Here is an 18,364-nt window from a genome sequence, read left to right on the forward strand (position 1 = left end):
AACCAGGCAGAGGGCCTTCTTGGTAGTGGCACCTGCCCTGTGGAACGCCCTCCCACCAGATGTCAAAGAGATAAAACAACTACCTGACATTTAGAAGACATCTGAAGGCAGCCCTGCTCAGGGAAGTTTTTAATGCGTGACATTTTAATGTATTTTTAATCTCTGTTGGAAGCTGCCCTGATTGGCTGGGGAGACCCAACCAGATGGGTTGGGCACAAATAATAATAATAATAATAATTTTTTATTATAACTGCACACTGCAACATAGAAGGACTTCATTTATTTCTACCTCTAAATGTGTTCATCTGGCTGCCACTTGCATTAATGAATGTGGCTGTTTCCTCAATCCCGTCAGAATTCCTTTGCATGCCCTTTTCTTCCTGACTCAAGGCCCCCCCTCCCCAAAGGGGCAAGCGGAGTCTTGATGCTAAGGAAGAAGAGAGTTGCAGACCTCCTGCTACTTGCAGCCTCCCTGGTTTTGCATAGAGGAAGGGGGGCAGAACCTCCTATCCCTGGCTTGGGGATCCCCTTGCAGGAGCTGAGCAGGCTCCCCATGGACCCGCCCCACTTCTCCCCAGTGCACCCTATGGCAGAAAAGAGAGGAAACTCACCAGGTCCCTGAAGGGAAACTGAGGCAGCTCCTGCAGAGGAGACGAAAGCCACCCCCCCCCTCTTGCATGGAGGAAGCTGGGAAAGTGGGAGGGGCTTCTGCTCGGGAGGACCGCATCCCCACCTTATTTCCTCTCCTCTCTAGGAATGCATCTCTGTTCCTTTAACCCTTGGCGAGCCGGGCGCCCCCAGCTCCCCCCTCTCTCCCTCTGCAAAGCCGGAGCCCCGAGCATAGCCTGCAACCAGGGGGGGGGGCTTATTTGGGGGACCCTCTGGGCTGGCTTTTGAGCTGTTCCCTCCCTTGGAAACAGGAGCAGGAGGAGCACGAAAGGCCCGGAGGGGGAGAAGCTGTGCAGCAAGCTCTCCGGGCACCAGCCTGGCTTTACTTTGGTGTAAACTGCACCTTGAAAGGACCGAGACCTGAACTCTGAGGCCAAACAGTGGCTTAAAACCGCACCTGCCTCTTCCTGACCCCGTTCCCTATGGCGTTACTCTCTTACTTTTTCCTCCTAATAAAGCATTTTCCTTTTAATATTTCCTATTTTCCCAAATAAAGAGAACCCTTCTTGTGATATATGTAAGTTTACCTAGAGCTTCCACATATCACAAGAAGGGTTCTCTTTATTTGGGAAAATAGGAAATATTAAAAGGAAAATGCTTTAGTTATATGTAAATGCTAATAGTTATATGTAAAACTATTAGTATCACCATGGAGAACTATAATCCATTCTGGAAGACATTCAAAAACTGAGGCACAAAAGGAAAAAAATGGAAAAACACGCAGCAGAAGCTGTGTCCGAGGCACGTTCGAAAATGGAAGCAATTACTTCCCGTTTTTCAGCATTTGAAAACCAAAACATTTGGCTTCCAGGACACTCAAAAACAGAGGTTCGACTGTATATCAAATAAACTTTATATACAGTGGTACCTCAGGTTTACAGACACTTCAGGTTACAGATGCTTCAGGTTACATACTCCACTAACCCAGAAATAGTACCTCAGGTTAAGAACTTTGCTTCAGGATGAGAACAGAAATTTCGGGGCGGCAGCGGGAGGCCCTTTAGCTAAAGTGATACCTCAGGTTAAGAACGGTTTCAGGTGAAGAACGGAGCTCCGGAACGAATTAAGTTCTTAACCCGAGGTACCACTGTATCTAGTATCCTTTAGATCTCCCTTGCTTCTCCCACCTTACAATCAGTGTGGGTTCTCCGTGGGTTGGAAAAATAATAATAATAACAATAATAACAATTTATTATTTATACCCCGCCCATCTGGCTGAGTTTCCCCAGCCACTCTGGGCGGCTCCCAATCAGTGTTAAAAACAGTACAGCGTTACATATTAAAAACTTCCCTGAACAGGGCTGCCATAAGATGTCTTCTGAATGTCAGGTAATTATTTATCTCTTTGACATCTGCTGGAAGGGCGTTCCACAGGGCGGGCGCCACTACCGAGAAGGCCCTCTGCCTGGTTCCCTGTAGCCTCACTTCTCGCAATGAGGGAACCGCCAGAAGCCCCTCGGTGCTGGACCTCAGTGTCCGGGTAGAACGATGGGGGTGGAGACGCTCCTTCAGGTATACTGGACCGAGGCCATTTAGGGCTTTAAAGGTCAGCACCAACACTTTGAATTGTGCTCGGAAACATACTGGGAGCCAATGCAGATCTCTCAGGACTGGTGTTATGTGGTCTCGGTGGCCGCTCCCAGTCACCAGTCTAGCTGCCGCATTCTGGATTAATTGCAGTTTCCGGGTCACCTTCAAAGGTAGCCCCACGTAGAGTGCGTTGCAGTAGTCCAAGCGGGAGATAACTAGAGCATGTACCACTCTGGCGAGACAGTTCGCGGGCAGGTAGGGTCTTAGCCTGCGTACCAGATGGAGCTGGTAGACAGCTGCCCTGGACACAGAGTTAACCTGCGCTTCCATGTGGAATTTGCCCACAAGCCTTACACCTTCTTGCACCCCACACCAATGCAACTCCCCTCACCTTGCAAAATGACGGATCCATGGCGTTTAGGACACACACCCCCCAATCCTAGGGGTGTATGAAATCCAGATTTGCCTTGCATAGGGCTTCTTCCTCCTGCTCCTGTGGCTGCTTGTTTAGGGAACCCGGTTGCAACACAACAAACGACCATTGCTTAAAGTGCCTTTGTTTCACTTCTCCTTGGCTGGGGTTCACCCATCCTTCTGACCATTGAGGAGCCTGATAGGGTTTCCTGAACCAACGTATTTTTACAAGCATTTCAACCCCTCGCACCAATTGTTGCTTTGTATATGTTTTTCTGGGACGCGGGTGGCGCTGTGGGTTAAACCACAGAGCCTAGGACTTGCCGATCAGAAGATCAGCGGTTCGAATCCCCGCGACGGGGTGAGCTCCCGTTGCTCGGTCCCTGCTCCTGCCAACCTAGCAGTTCGAAAACATGTCAAAGTGCAAGAAGATAAATAGGTACCGCTCCGGCAGGAAGGTAAACGGCGTTTCCGTGTGCTGCTCTGGTTTGCCAGAAGCGGCTTAGTCATGCTGGCCACATGACCTGGAAGCTGTACGCTGGATCCCTCGGCCAGTAAAGCGAGATGAGCACCGCAACCCCAGAGTCGGCCACTATTGGACCTAATGGTCAGGGGTCCCTTTATATGTTTTTCTGTCTCTCACTCTGTATGCACACACTTGTGCAAGGAGCAGAGTGTTTGCTTAACTGCTCAACTTCGAAAATGAAGAGCAGGTAATAGTGCCACTGTATTCTGCTCTGGTCAGACCTCACCTGGAGTACTGTGTCCAGTTCTGGGCACCACAATTCAAGAAGGACACTGACAAACTGGAACGTGTCCAGAGGAGGGCAACCAAAATGGTCAAAGGCCTGGAAACGATGCCTTATGAGGAACGGCTAAGGGAGCTGGGCATGTTTAGCCTGGAGAAGAGGAGGTTAAGGGGTGATATGATAGCCATGTTCAAATATATAAAAGGATGTCACATAGAGGAGGGAGAAAGGTTGTTTTCTGCTGCTCCAGAGAAGCGGACACGGAGCAATGGATCCAAACTACAAGAAAGAAGATTCCACCTAAACATTAGGAAGAACTTCCTGACAGTAAGAGCTGTTTGACAGTGGAATTTGCTGCCAAGGAATGTGGTGGAGTCTCCTCCTTTGGAGGTCTTTAAGCAGAGGCTTGACAACCATATGTCAGGAGTGCTCTGATGGTGTTTCCTGCTTGGCAGGGGGTTGGACTCGATGGCCCTTGTGGTCTCTTCCAACTCTATGATTCTATGAGGATAGCACTTGACTTAAGCTTCTCACAGACGAAAGGTTGAGACTATGGCCTTTTATCGCAAACGTGCTCTGTGTGTGTTCAGAAGATACCAGGAATAAAAATAATAAACATAATAAACATAATAAACATAATAAAAATATATTATTTGTACCCCACCCATCTGACTGGGTTTCCCCAGCCACTCTGGGCGGCTTCCATCCGAATATTAAAAACAATACAGCGTCAGACATTACAAACTTCCCTAAACAGGGCCGCCTTCAGTCGTCTTTTAAAAGGAAGCGCTTCAAGCAGACACTGCCACCATCCTGGTCATGCCGAGGATGACTATGGCAATCAGGAATAGAATAGAACAGAAATGCAGAGTCGAAAGGCACCCCAAAGGATATCTAGTCCAACTACTGACAATGCAGGAATCTCAATGAGAGATGGCCACCCAACATCTGATTAAAAACCTCCCAAGAAGGAGAGGACACCACCTTCTGACGGAGTCTGTTCTACTGTTGAACAGTTCTTACTGTCAGAGAGATCTGCCTGAAGTTTAATCAGAACCCCATTCCACGATCTTTAAGCCACTGGTTCATATCCTAACCTCTAGAGCAAGAGAAAAAAAGGAGCACCACCAATTTGCAGCTTCCAGGCGCTGAAAGAGGAAGCACTGTGAGACTCCCTAATCATGCTGTGAAAACCCTAGCATCTTCAGATACAAAGTTAATAGCAATAGAAATAATAAAGTATGTGAATTGTTCGTGTGATCAGAATTTGCTTCTACCTCACCAGTTCGTTACCCAGGGGAGAGAACACCTTAAAAAAAAACTCAGAACCAAGAGAATGAGAGCAATCTTTTAAGGGGAAACTTTTAATGTTTAACAGACCACTGTATTTTAATACTTTGTTGGAAGCCGCCCAGGGTGGTTGCGGAGACCCAGCCAGATGGGCAGGGTATAATTAATTAATTAATTATTATCATTATCATTATCATTATCATTATCATTATCATCATCATCATCATCATCATCCTGCAGGAACCCAGTTTATGCAAACTATTGCAATAGGAGAGCCTTGCTAACCAGTTGTTCTGCAGAACGGCTGCTTAAAAAAGACATTAGAAGAAACTTATATACACAACACTGAAGACTCATAAAACATCAAAAAATGTTACAGGCCATGGGACATGTGGCTTAATGAGGATATCGACTCCTCTGAAATTACCTTGCTGTGTCCAAGAGTGCCCAGGTCATTTGGGTCTCATACGTCTCACTTTGACACCATGCCCATGACAACCAGGCCTTCCATCAGACTGTTGACATTTCAATCCCATATCATACTTCCCTGGTACCAAAAGATGTCAAAGACCTTTGAGGAGATATGTGAGTTCTCACTCGGATGCTAGTTCAACTCCTCCCTCTTTCTCAAAACATCACCAGCCCTTCTAGGGTCAGATAAGGCTGGAAGCTTTACACAGTGCAGAAGGGTGGCATGAGTGTTACAAAACGCAGACGCATAAAAATAAATCCTAATAAGGTAAAGGTACCCCTGACGGTTAGGTCCAGTTGCGGAAGACTATGGGGTTGTGGCACTCGTCTCGCTTTATTGGCCAAGGGAGCCAGCGTACAGCTTTCGGATCATGTGGCCAGCTTGACTAAGCAGCTTCTGGCAAACCAGAGCAGCACACAGAAACGCCATTTACCTTCCTGCCAGAGTGTTACCTATTTATCTACTTGCACTCTGATGTGCTTTCGATCTGCTAGGTTGGCAGGAGCAGGGACCGAGCAACGGGAGCTCACCCCGTCGTGGGGATTCGAACTGTCGACCTTCTGATTGGCAAGCCTTAGGCTCTGTCTAAAAGGCTAAATGCAATTAATACTAGGACACTTTGAACAGAATCAAAATAGATAATATTTAATACTCAATCAACTATCACAATTTTTACACCAAGTCTTTCCAAGGAAAGTTGAACATGGAGGGCAACTTCATCAGTCTCACCCAATAGCTCTTCCTTCCTGTAGCACCTTAAAGACCAACTAAGTTAGTTCTTGGTATAAGCTTTCGTGTGCATGCACACTTCTTCAGATACACCAAGATATACCAGATATACCAAGAACTAACTTAGTTGGTCTTTAAGGTGCTACAGGAAGGAATTTTTTTATTTTGACTATGGCAGACCAACACGGCTACCCATCTGTAACTGGAACCAATAGCTCTTATCACTCTGTTCAGTCATGACGTGAAGAAGGTATTAAACACCTTGGCCATGGACTTGGAAGTCACAGTTCTGGGTACATAGTAGGAAGAGCTATGTGGCACCAGTTGTGGCAAAGAACCCAGCTGCAATCCTCACCTCACACTGATTGAAGTCTGCTAAAATTAAATCTGGATATAGTAACTGCTATAGTTCTCCCCCACTGTGAGTTCTTTGATGGGAAACAAGAGTGGCCCTGTGACTGAAGCGCTTTCCACATTCTTGACACTGAAATATTTTCCACCGGTGTGAATTCTCTGATGGATCGTGAGTTTGTCCTTCTCACTGAATCTCTTTCCACATTCCAAGCACTGCTAGGGTTTCTCCCCTGTATGAATTCTCTGAAGGGAAGTTAAACTGTCCATTTTTCTGAAGCTCTTTCCACACTCTTGGCACTGACAGGGTTTCTCTCATGGATGAATATTTTTATGGACACTTAGCTGCTGGCTGTAACTGAAGCTCTTGCCAAACTCTTGGCAGTGATAGGGTTTCTCTCCTGTATGAATTCTTTGATGCGAAGTGAGACTCCTGGTCGTTTTGAATCTCTTTCCGCATTCCAGACATTCATAGGGTTTTTCCCGTGTATGAATTCTCTGATGGGCAGAGAGATACCTGGTGTAACGGAAGCTCCTTCCACATTCCAAGCACTGATATGGCTTCTCCCCTGTATGAATATTTCGATGGACAGTAAGCTGGCGGATGTGACTGAATCTCTTTCCACATTCCAAGCAGTGATAAGGTTTCTCCCCTGTATGAATTATCTGGTGGGTAGTTAAACTGTCCTTTTTTCTGTAGCTCTTTCCACACTCTTGGCACTGAAAGGGTTTCTCCCCTGTATGAATTGTTTTATGGGAAGAGAGATTGCTCCCACTATAAAAGCTTTTCCCACACTCTTGGCACTGATACGGCTTCTCCCCTGTATGGATTCTACGATGGTAAGTTAGACTGCTATTTTGACTGAAGCTCTTGCCACACTCTTGGCACTGAAAGGGTTTCTCTCCTGTATGAATTCTTTTATGGGAAGAAAAATTGCTCCCACAATGAAAGCTTTTCCCACACTCTTGGCAATGATAGGGTTTTTCCCCTGTATGGATTCTCTGATGGACAGTGAGCTTGTTTCTCTGACTGAAGCTCTTTCCGCACTCCAAGCACTGATAGCGTTTCTTCCTGATGGGATTTCTTTGATTTGAAGTGGAATGGGGGCTCTGATTGAAGCTCTCTCCACACTCTGAATAGGACTTCCCCACTGTGTGGATTTTATCATGGTCTCCCTCGTTCTTCATCTCCAGTTCATCACCACCTGCAACTAAGTGACAAATACATTAGAGCCTCAGGAAGCAATGGATCCCCAAATTATGGAGCAGTGTGGATTAATGCTTATGAGAAGGAAAGAACTAAAGGGAGTTAGATGATAGGTCTTCCTATGGGGTTCACTACCTGAGATTCCAAAAGTCTGGTTATTTTCTGGGATGTATTCCGTTTGGCCCAATCATGGCATCTCTGCCATCTCCAATGCCAAACACCCCTTTGGTCAACCAGAGACAGAAAGAAGCAAGATCAGAAACGAAGAACCTGACAGAAGCTACTTCCACATCCTGAATCACTCTGAAGCCCACATTTAAGAAGGCCTAGGCAGTTCAGAGGACCCTGATCACGGTTTGAAAAGGCAGAATTGGAGGAAGAATATTCACAGGGAAAGCAGTCAATAGCTTCCATCCAATGTTTTCTGTGGAGTGTTAGAATCCCAGGAGCTGTGGGTGGTGCTGTTGAGCCCCATCGAAAAATCAGAGGTTCCTCCCATAGAGATATATCTTGAATTTCAAAGCAGATAGGATGATCCAAGAGGAAGCCTTACCGAGAGAGTCCAAGATCCCATGATTCTCCTCCATAACTTCCTTGTGCAGAGCTCTCTGGTTAGGATCCAGCAACGCCCACTCCTTGTCTGTGAAATGCACAGCTACATCTTCAAAGCACACTGGACCCTGAAAGAAAAAGAAAAAGGTTGTCCTCTTAGAAAACATCAAGGTGAACTCTTACACTTTGCTCTGATGTTTTAATGGGATTCTTCTTCTGCACATTTCATGATGGACACATCCCTATTTACCACATGGAAGGATCCCCTTCCTTCTTTCCCTGTGTGCTGTTCTTGCCGGGTGGGGAGAACCCTCCTGATGCCCTATAGACAACATCAAGGTGCACAGGGGGGCAATGACAGGGGGATGAGAGGGGGGAAGCCCCATTGTGCGACTGATGGGGTGAATCCTGGCCACTGTTTGGTGTGGTGTGTAAACTGCCTAGAAGCCTATTTTAGCATTCAGCCCTTCTTTCCTTGGCGGTTCCTCCCACCTTTCCTCTGTGTCCAACCCGTCCATGACATCCCCTTTCCCCACATGGCTCCTTCCTCCTACCTGCTCTGGTTCCACAGGGGCAGCTTCCCATTCGCCACCAAGAAAAGATGGACAAACAGGTCTTGCTGGCATCGTTTGGTCTCCTACAAGAGAAAAAGGTAAGTGCATGCTTCACTCAGAAGGAAAACTACAGATGGGCCTTCCAAAAAGTAAGAGTTGCGAAGTAAATTTGGACATTTGTACCCATTTCACATATTAGTTGTGCTGTTTCTCTGGGCTCTTGGCCCCCTGTGACCTCCACCAAAAGATAATTCATGGATTAGTTTCAAAATAAACAACATGTGATAAAATGGGGGAGAAAAAACTCCTTCCTCCTTACCCGGTGGCCTCTCTCTGGAGTCCAACGGAGTTCTCTCTACCTCAGAGGAATCCAGACCCATTTCTGGAAACTGATCCTTCCCCTGCAAGAGCAACAAGCATTCAAAAGAATTAGATTAGAACTGGAATGGCAAAGGACACAAAAACTTTAGGGGTATCGGATATCATTCCTCGGATGCTTTCCAAAAAAATTAGCAGAGAAGTGGGGGATACTCTCAAGTTCAGAGCTCCTTGGGAGTATCCAGAGGAAAGTCTCTCTCACCTGCTTTCTCTCCTCTGCCTGACTCAGGAGGAAACCTTCAGCCAGGGCCACCGCCTGGGAACTGGTCTCTGCTCCACATTCCCTCACCCAGCTCTCCATCTCTGGTGGAAGGACAGCCAGGAACTGCTCCAAGATCACCAGGTCCAGCATCTCAGCTTTCGTGTGGGTTTCTGGTTTCAGCCACTGACGGCAAAGGTGGTAGAGTCGGTTGCAAACCTCTCGGGGTCCTTTGGCCTCCTGGTTGCAAAGTCGCCCGAGCTGCTGGCTCTGCACATCTGAGTGGAGGGTGTCCTCCTCACCCAGGATCCTTTGGACAGACTTTCCCCAGATTCTTCTATGGCTAAGAGTTTGGATGGAATGAAGTCTTGCTGTTTCAGGCCCAACCAAGTCTTGCTCATCCATCTCTGTTCTCAGGACACCTCCAAGAAATCCAAAGATGTCCCTACGTCTTCTGCCAAGTTCTGCCTGTCTTAATGAGAGGATTTAGCAAATCCTAAAAAGAAAATATATTTTTCAAATATAAAATAATACACAGTCAGGTGAATAGAAATGTTTCCTGGAATAGCGTGGATGAGTCTTGCTAGGAACCAGGGCTGCACTGCACCACAACTCAGACTGAGCTTTCTTTAAAAAATAAAGGAAGGAAGACCCAAACTACAAGAAAGAAGATTCCACCTAAACATTAGGAAGAACTTCCTGACAGTAAGAGCTGTTCGACAGTGGAATTTGCTGCCAAGGAGTGTGGTGGACTCTCCTTCTTTGGAGGTCTTTAAGCAGAGGCTTGACAGCCATATGTCAGGAGTGCTCTGATGGTGTTTCCTGCTTGGCAGGGGGTTGGACTCGATGGCCCTTGTGGTCTCTTCCAACTCTATGATTCTATGATTCTAAGATGGAAGGAAGGAAGTCAGAATGGATGAGTGAGTCATCTGCACTAAGTGTAACTGGGACCCAAGGCAATAGTGGGGGTCCCTCCCACCCCCAAATGTCAGGGCACATTTCTTTCCTGCTTCTGCCTCATGTTGCAGCACTTGCAATCTCCCACATTCTCAAGACTCCTGGGGCGGGTCCCTCTTTCATTATTCTGAGGGCCAGATCTTTACCTGGCCACCCACCTGAAGACCAGAGCTTCACCTGGTCAACTCCGAGAGCCAAGTGGGTGGGGCCAAATAACTTGTGGGCAGGGCTGCGATCCTCCCTATGTCTTGGCCTCCCTCATCCTAATCTGCTGCCTCTGGGTCTAGATTGCTCTCTGCCACAGATTCCCCTCGCTCACTAAGCCCCGTTACCTCATCAGCATCAGACACCTCCTCCTCCCTCTGACGACTCATCATTGCCCCCAAACCCCTCCCCTGGCCCAGAGCCGCCTTCCCTTGCGGGTTCCCCAGCTGGTTCCCTTCACCATTCCTCTGTGCCCACCCAGTCCATGCAACTCCCTCCTCGCATCCTTTATCCTGTTATCACCAGGTTGGGCTGTGCTAACCTTTTGGGTGAAGACAGTCCAGCCTCCTGTTCTCTCAGGTGCCAACCTGGGGCATCTTGACTATGCTACCACTCAGTGGATTTGTAACTGGCTGACTGACCGAACCCAAAGGGTGCTCATCAATGGTTCCTCTTCATCCTGGAGAAGAGTACATGTGAAAAGGATCTAGGAGTCTTGGTTGACCACAAACTTGACATGAGCCAACAGTGTGACGCGGCAGCTAAAAAGGCCAATGCAATTCTGGGCCTCATCAATAGGAGTATAGCATCTAGATCAAGGGAAGTAATAGTGCCACTGTATTCTGCTCTGGTCAGACCTCACCTGGAGTACTGTGTCCAGTTCTGGGCACCACAATTCAAGAAGGACACTGACAAACTGGAACGTGTCCAGAGGAGGGCAACCAAAATGGTCAAAGGCCTGGAAACGATGCCTTATGAGGAACGGCTAAGGGAGCTGGGCATGTTTAGCCTGGAGAAGAGGAGGTTAAGGGGTGATATGATAGCCATGTTCAAATATATAAAAGGATGTCACATAGAGGAGGGAGAAAAGTTGTTTTCTGCTGCTCCAGAGAAGCGGACACGGAGCAATGGATCCAAACTACAAGAAAGAAGATTCCACCTAAACATTAGGAAGAACTTCCTGACAGTAAGAGCTGTTTGACAGTGGCATTTGCTGCCAAGGAGTGTGGTGGCGTCTCCTCCTTTGGAGGTCTTTAAGCAGAGGCTTGACAACCATATGTCAGGAGTGCTCTGATGGTGTTTCCTGCTTGGCAGGGGGTTGGACTCGATGGCCCTTGGGGTCTCTTCCAACTCTAGGATTCTATCTTTTGGGAAGCCCACCAGCAGGGCTGGAGCCCAGGGATAACTGTCTCCCCCTGCACTTCCCAGCAGCTGGCATTCAGAAGCATGACTCCCTGGCCCTCGTGGCTGCCCTTCTGCGCTGTTCCTTGGAGCCCTTGCAAAGCGGAGCTCCCCAGGCCCCCTTCTCTCTCTTCTTGGGGGACCCTCCTGGCTGCCCTGCCCCCTGGGGACTCCCCCATCTCCCCAAGCAGAAGAGAAAGGAGACTCACCGGATCCCAGAAGGCGCCACCGAGGCAGCACTTGCGGAGCAGAGAGACAACAGCTCTTGCAGGAAGGGATGGGAGGGACCCTCCTCCCTTTATTTCCTGTCCTCTCTAGGAATCCAGCTCCGTTCCTTTTAACCCTTGGCGAGCCGGGCGCCCCCAGCTCCCCCCTCTCTCCCTCTGCAAAGCCGGAGCCGCGGGCATGGCCTGCACCAAGGGGGGGCTTATTTGGGGGACCCTCTGGACTGGCCTCTGAGCTGCTCCCTCCCTTGGAAACAGGAGCAGGAGGAGCACGAAAGACCCGGAGGGGGAGAGGCTCTGCAACAAACTTTCCGGGCACCAGCCTGGTTTTACTCTGGTGTAAACTGCACCTTGAAAGGACTGAGACCCTCAAGCAAGAAATAAGGCAATGCAACCTTTACTCAGAGGTCGAGCACTGTCTTAAAGCAGTGAGGCTCTTCGCCGCCCCATTTCATCCAGCATTACTCTCTTGTTTTTTCTTCCTTATTTAGTTTTCAAGCCTGAGGACAGGACTTGTCTCCCCGTTTCTGACTGACTGAATGAGCCCACTCATGAAAGAAAATAGAATAAAAATATTAAACTGTGCATTTAAAAGAATATATGCCATTCATGTAGTGTGTGGAGTTAAATTTGCTCCTTGCTGTTCTGGTACAGCCAAAAGAAACGCTATGTTTCCTTATGGAAAAATGAACAGGTGGCATTGCCAAGTCTGCTTCCTGAAGAGGAAGACCCAGGTATCAAGCAACAATAAATAATCCTAGATAATACTGGGGAGCATATGCTCTGTTAAAGCAAGTCAGCTTCAGTATAAAGCCGGTATAAAACCGGTCGGTTCACATGCTAAACTGTTTTAGCTAAAACCGGAGGTTCATCATCATCCTTTTATTCGACCGTCAGTCAGAAAAAAAGTACATTTGTCAATACACAGTTAAAAGCTCCAGGAAGATTTTAGAACTTAGCCAACACTAAAATAGGCTAAACAGATAGCCCCATAAAACCGGAGGTTGTTTTTTTAAAGAAGCTTTTAATCTAGCAGGTATGTCCCAATGCAGGCAAGTTGGAAGTGATATTCCCAATTTAGTTGCACAAGCAAGCAGAGGTGAACATCAAGAGAAAAAAATCCTGTAGAAGACATATGGTGTGGCTGTTTGGGTAAACTGTCTACAACTGGTAGTTTATTTGTTTATGACATTCCTATCCCACCTTTTCTCCAAGAAGCTCAAGGTCCTTCTCCCCATTTTATCCTAACAACTCTGTGAGGCAGGTTAGGCTGAGAGTGAGTCAGACCGGCCTAAGGTAATCCAGTGAGTCTTGTGGGGATTTGAACCCTGGTCTCCTGGGTCCTAGTCCAGCACTCTAACCACTCCGCCACACAGACTCTCCTAGAACCTGGGCATGGTGGCCGTGCGTTCTAGGCTAGCAATGGTGGTCGCCCTGCAACAGAATGTGCAACTGTTTGAACTGAGGTTCTCTGATCCTCAGTGCGTACAGGTGTACATAGCTTTGCTGTGCTTACCCTTTTCTAATTTAGAAAAGAGAATATGACTTCCGATGATTTCCTGGCAGTAAGTGAACACGAACATTTCCAGTGGAATTAGCTCCCGGGGTCTAGTCTGTTAGAATTCCTGCTCCATGATTGCAGTCATGGGATTGTTGTCTATCACATGATGGTGTATGTTTTGACTCCAGAGTGGGAAATGACGGAGACAGGATGTTTGTGTTACTGTGTTCTGTGAAGTGGGACTATTGTCCTTCGTTCTTTTTCTCTTTTCTGTCTGATGCTAGAGAGGGAGCCATATTGCAGTGCTCCGTGTGTGTTTATATGTAAATAAAGTAGATTCGCCAAATGCTGAGGTCTGTCAAGCGCAAGTTGTGCAAACTCTGTGGATCCCTAAGTGTGCTGGTGTCGGTTGGCGTCGGTTGCTGTGATGTTCGGGCTGAAGAAAGCTTATGAAGCTCCCGGACGATCGACCAGGAGGGAAAGAATATGCCGGTTGGGCATGTTTCTCTGCCAGTCCTACTCAAGTGTAGGCTGAACTCCTGACATAGTCTAGGTGTGCTGCTAGTGGCGCAAGAATTGGAAGACGGAGGCATGTTGCCCTGACCACGGTATAGAGCAGAGGGACCTCACACCCAGAGGCTGAATGTGGCCCTCCAGAGATATGTAGCTGGTCCTTGGGATGGTCCTGAGGCTAACTCCCTTCCCATTCCACCAGGGAACCCCTTCACTGGCCCTGCCCTGCAGAGATTTTGCCCGAGTATGCCTTTGGGTGGAGATGATGCCTCTTGCTTCTTGCATGGAGGATGGAGAGGGGTGTGGGACCCTAGGGCTAATGCTTCCGTTATTGGGAAGGCATTTCCCTCTGGGAATGACACAGGAGAAAGACTCCACAGCCCACATTCAGCAGACACGGAGCATGGGGCTCTTTGCTCTACCCATTTGCCTGCACTCTTCCTTCACTGCCAAATCCCCTCACCTCCAGGAAGATGGCTGCAGCGACTTCTGGCACCCTGGCAAAGTGCTTATTCTTCAGAGCTGAAACGATGTATGCAGCCATCCACTGCTGAAGCCCCTGAAATGTGTAACTAACAGGATCTTGTGAGCGAAAGGGAGGGCACCCCAGAAACCCCAGTAAAGAGAAGCACATTCACACGCCATGCGATGAATGAGTTCTGCTTCTTTGCCAAAATGTTTGAAGATCACTATGCTCTTCCTCTTACCTCACCAGGGCATATACCATATTTTTCGCTCTATAAGACACACTTTCCCCCTCCTAAAAAGGGGAAATGTGTGCGCGTCTTATGGAGTGAATGCAGGCTGCACAGGTATCCCTCTTGCTCTCCTGGCTTCAGGGATAGCCTGAATGGGATGGCCTTATGGTCGGGTGCGTATTTGACCAGTAAGCCCTGGTCAAAGGTGTCAGGGCACAAAAGGTGGCCATCTCAGTGTGTGCCTCCATAGTGCTGAGAAGCAGCTGTGCCTCTCTGAAACCAAGACAGTGGCAGAGTTAGCAGGAGGGTCATTGACACAGACGGTGGGGATCAGGACCCCTCTTTTCATGAGGAAGGTCTTCTCCTGCAGGGAGGTGGAGATCAGGCCCAGGAAGGTGACCAGGAGTTGTGCAAATGACCTCCATGCGATAGGTGGCTATTTCTCCGTCCAGAGGATGACATTCATGAGGCTGGCCAGACATTCCTGGAAGAGACAAGGGTGCAAGTCACTTTCTTTGTGCTCCCTGGCTCTGAACTGGGAGGCTGTGTGCATATGCCCCTCTGCAGCCTTCTCTTCTGAAATGAGGGCTTGTTTCTCACTGCAATCCACCTAGCACCTCACCCAGTGGGCCCAGGATTGGAGTCCTGCCTTCCAGTTCCTCTGCTGGAACATTCAAAGTGATAAGGAAAAATTCCGGGGTGAGAGACTACTCAACAGCCCAGCTCGTTGGGGTCCAAGTCCCCCGTGAGTCCATGCAGTCAGTAAAAGAAGGATGTTCCAGCCAAGTAACTTTATTGTTGTGCAACAGGTTCAAACAGCAGTAAGAACCCTGAGAATGGGGTGACATTGGCTTTTAAAACTTACCACAACATTCCAGATTGCAGTCCGTACAGCACCATTGATACATCATCTTTACATCACTGACATGTCACAAAAGGGGAGGGGTAGATAGGGGTTACATTAGTTCAACCTTGGCAAACATGTCCAGATAAGTCCTGGGTACAAGATTAGCGTTCCCAGGCACCGCTCAAGTACCCACCATCAAAGGACAATAGAGCTCCCTTTGCACATCCATAACCTGGGGCAAGTCCGGTGATGGGCTTTTGGAAACTATCTGCTCAGCAATTGTTACCCAGGTCACTTCCCTGGGTGGGGTGTGTGTATCGTGTCCTCACGCTTGAGGGATTATGGCGGGAGGTGGGAGGGAAAAGAGTCCTTTTCTTAAGGGCAAAATGGCGTTGGAATGGAGGAATTGGTCAAACTACCGATCTTCTACAAATTTATAAAGCTAGCTATCTTCCCTGAGCTGTCAAGTTGAAAGGATACATTCAGGAATAATATTTGTAGCATTGTAACAACTTTAAGTATGTGCCCCCCCCGTCATTTCAGTAACAAAAGGGTCCCCCCTTCCTGTAAATGTCATAGAGCTCCATCTGCTGAGAAGCTTATTTCTAGTTTAGTTTACTAATTCATTTAAATAGAAACACTTCAAAGTGTTTGGGAAGTACCAACAACAACATGGTTTGCCAGTCGTCCCCCCCCCCCCAGCTCCATTCCTGTTCAATTTGCAGTTTTTTCACATGGTCCTTGGCAATTCTTTCCAAGCCTTCAAAACTTTACAAGCTGCTCTGCTCAGGTGTAACATATACTTCTGAAGGCAAATGAAACATCAAAACACAAAGTAATGTAAACAATTACTTTTCCAATATATATACATCTTTAAACAACACTTTTCAGAAGGGTAAACATGGTAACTGCAACGCTAGCAGAGTTAAGTGTGATGAAACAAACACACGTCTCTGCAGATGCAGAAAACAGGAACCCGATACTCTAGAGCATATATTATTTTCCTGTGATTTTGGCAGTTATGCCAGAAAACAATTATTTGAGACCCTAAAATTTAATAGACAGATTTTTACACAACCAACTGTTCAGGACCCGCTGGCGGACAGCGATGATCAAATTACTTTAATAGCGGCTGAATTTTTAAGTGCTGTCCATGAAGAAAGAACGGGCCATGATAAAGAGACTTAGTGGTTTTTAAGACTCGAATAATAATACAAGGAGGAGGAAGGAAAGATGGCGACGAAGTAAGACACGCTTGCCGGAGCTCCCCTCCCTTTCCAAGTTCATGCTGTAAGTTACTCCGCTCCTATCTTTCTCTGGAAGTTGGCACGATAATGTTTTGATGATAACGCCAGGAACTCACCCTGTGGAAGCTTGCAAAGCCAGCGCCATAAATCTCCTTAATGAGCTTCACTATCAACCTGATTAGCTGTAACTTGGGCAGCCACTGGCCGCGCTTCCCTGGCCTTCCACCAGCTCTTGCTTAGCCTTTGAAGGACTCTTAGATAACCGAGCCATTCAAGGGGTTTAGCATGTCGAATCTAAAACGTGGCCGTACCTCTTCTGTGGAAGACTGTTCCTTTAATGCCTCAGAACCTATGTCTAAGGTTTTGAGGCCTACTGGGCTAGATTCACCACCTAAGATCTTCGAGCCTTCTATCTCATCATTGGAGGAGTTTTTCTGCAATCTTGTGCCTCCATCACCTGCTACTTCCAAGCAGTTAGATTGCCTACATAATCCTGCAATGACTCCAAGCAACCTTTTAAACACCTCCAAGCAGGTAGATTGTCCATATGATCCCGCAACGACTTCAAATACTCCCTTGCCAGGAGACAAATTGCTGTTGGATATGACCTCCAGCCCAGACGGCCTCTCTCCCTATCCTGATCTTCATCGTAAATCTTTTTGTGATATAGTACGATCAGTGGACCTGAGAACTTTGCAGAAATATTGCCTGCACTTGGCTGACGAAATAAAGGCGCTATCAGCTTCCATCAATATGTTAGAGGGAAAACTAAATGCCTTCACCAAAACCCCTGCTGCGATTTTGAATCCGCCATTAAATCATCAGGGTCCTGATAATCATGAGGCACAGAGCCTAAGTAGGGGGCAGCAGCTAGTAAACCTCCAACTCACTCCTAACAATATATGCTTGAACATCGCTCACTCCTGCTTCCCCTATTATGCCTGGAGAAATCGCAAAGCTGCTGTGATCTCATTGCGAATGTTGACCAGGTCCTACTTGGCCCAGGGTGGTCTTCTATCATTAGAATGGCTGCCAGAGACTGCCTGTGAGGACTTCTATCTAACAGGTTACAAGGGCTTCTACCTGAATGCCACGCAGAACTCGATATCACATGGTAGACCGCAAGGAGGCTTGGCTACTTTTGTTTCCTTAGCCATAAATCTTCAGGCCGAAAAAATTGACATCCAGTCGTCACTCATGCTGATTATAAAGTTGCAAACAGCAGAGGAAACAATAGTAGTGATCAATATCTACTTATGTCCAATTTATAAGAGAAATTTGGTTGATCTGAGATGGCAGGAAATCCAAGTGACATTGGAAACGCTTTTTGATAAATACCCTGAAGCCACTTTTCTGTTGGCGGGAGATTTTAATGGACGCCTGTCACACACTGATCAAATCTTATTTTCTAAATTTAGCAAGTACCCTTCTTCACCTCTTATGACTACAGATCTTTTACCAAGGAAATTCAAAGATAACATAGCCACTTACGCAGGTTTCAAATGCAGGCAAACCTTGCTGGCCCTCAATTTCCTCCTGCTAAATGGGGCAGTCAGCTCGGGCTACCCTGCCGAATTCACCTATTGGTCAGGTTCACGTGCATCCACTATTGATTTTGTATGGATATCTCCTGACCTTACCCCAAAAATATCCAGCTTTAAGGTGGCTTCAAGATTGGAGAGAGATCACTTCCCTCTAGAAATTTCCCTGACTCTGGCTGACGAACTTGATAGGCACTCCTTTGTGCACCTATCAAATGATCATCTGGAGATAAGACCTACAGCCCTTAAATGGACCTCCAATTCGGCCCAGCAGTTGAACGAACTTCTCTGGTCTGATCAGCTCCAAATAAAAAGGGCTTCCCTTATGCAAGCGGATGAGCCTCTACCAATGTATG

At 47.4% G+C, this 18,364-nt stretch overlaps 1 protein-coding gene across 5 annotated transcripts in view; it reads right to left on the reverse strand.

Annotated features, from left to right (window-relative positions):
* LOC308590296 (uncharacterized protein) overlaps positions 1 to 11,706 on the reverse strand; it is a 37,162-nt gene extending 25,456 nt beyond the window's left edge. The window contains exons 1-4 of one of the 5 annotated variants that reach the window (XM_081200213.1): positions 11,647 to 11,706; positions 9,098 to 9,590; positions 8,837 to 8,912; positions 8,518 to 8,600 (exon numbers count right to left, since the gene is read on the reverse strand). In XM_081200213.1, coding sequence (XP_081056339.1) covers positions 8,518 to 8,600; positions 8,837 to 8,912; positions 9,098 to 9,499 — 561 coding nt within the window. In that variant the 5' untranslated portion in view covers positions 9,500 to 9,590; positions 11,647 to 11,706. Of the gene's footprint in view, positions 1 to 611; positions 646 to 8,517; positions 8,601 to 8,836; positions 8,913 to 9,097; positions 9,591 to 11,646 lie in introns of those variants that run through there. The other 4 variants (XM_081200212.1, XR_014009740.1, XM_081200211.1 and 1 more) reach the window with 4 other exon arrangements.
* Between the last annotated feature and the right edge of the window lie 6,658 nt (positions 11,707 to 18,364).

Source organism: Podarcis bocagei (genome assembly GCF_964188305.1).
Source record: "Podarcis bocagei genome assembly, chromosome: 7".
Lineage (NCBI taxonomy): Eukaryota > Metazoa > Chordata > Lepidosauria > Squamata > Lacertidae > Podarcis > Podarcis bocagei.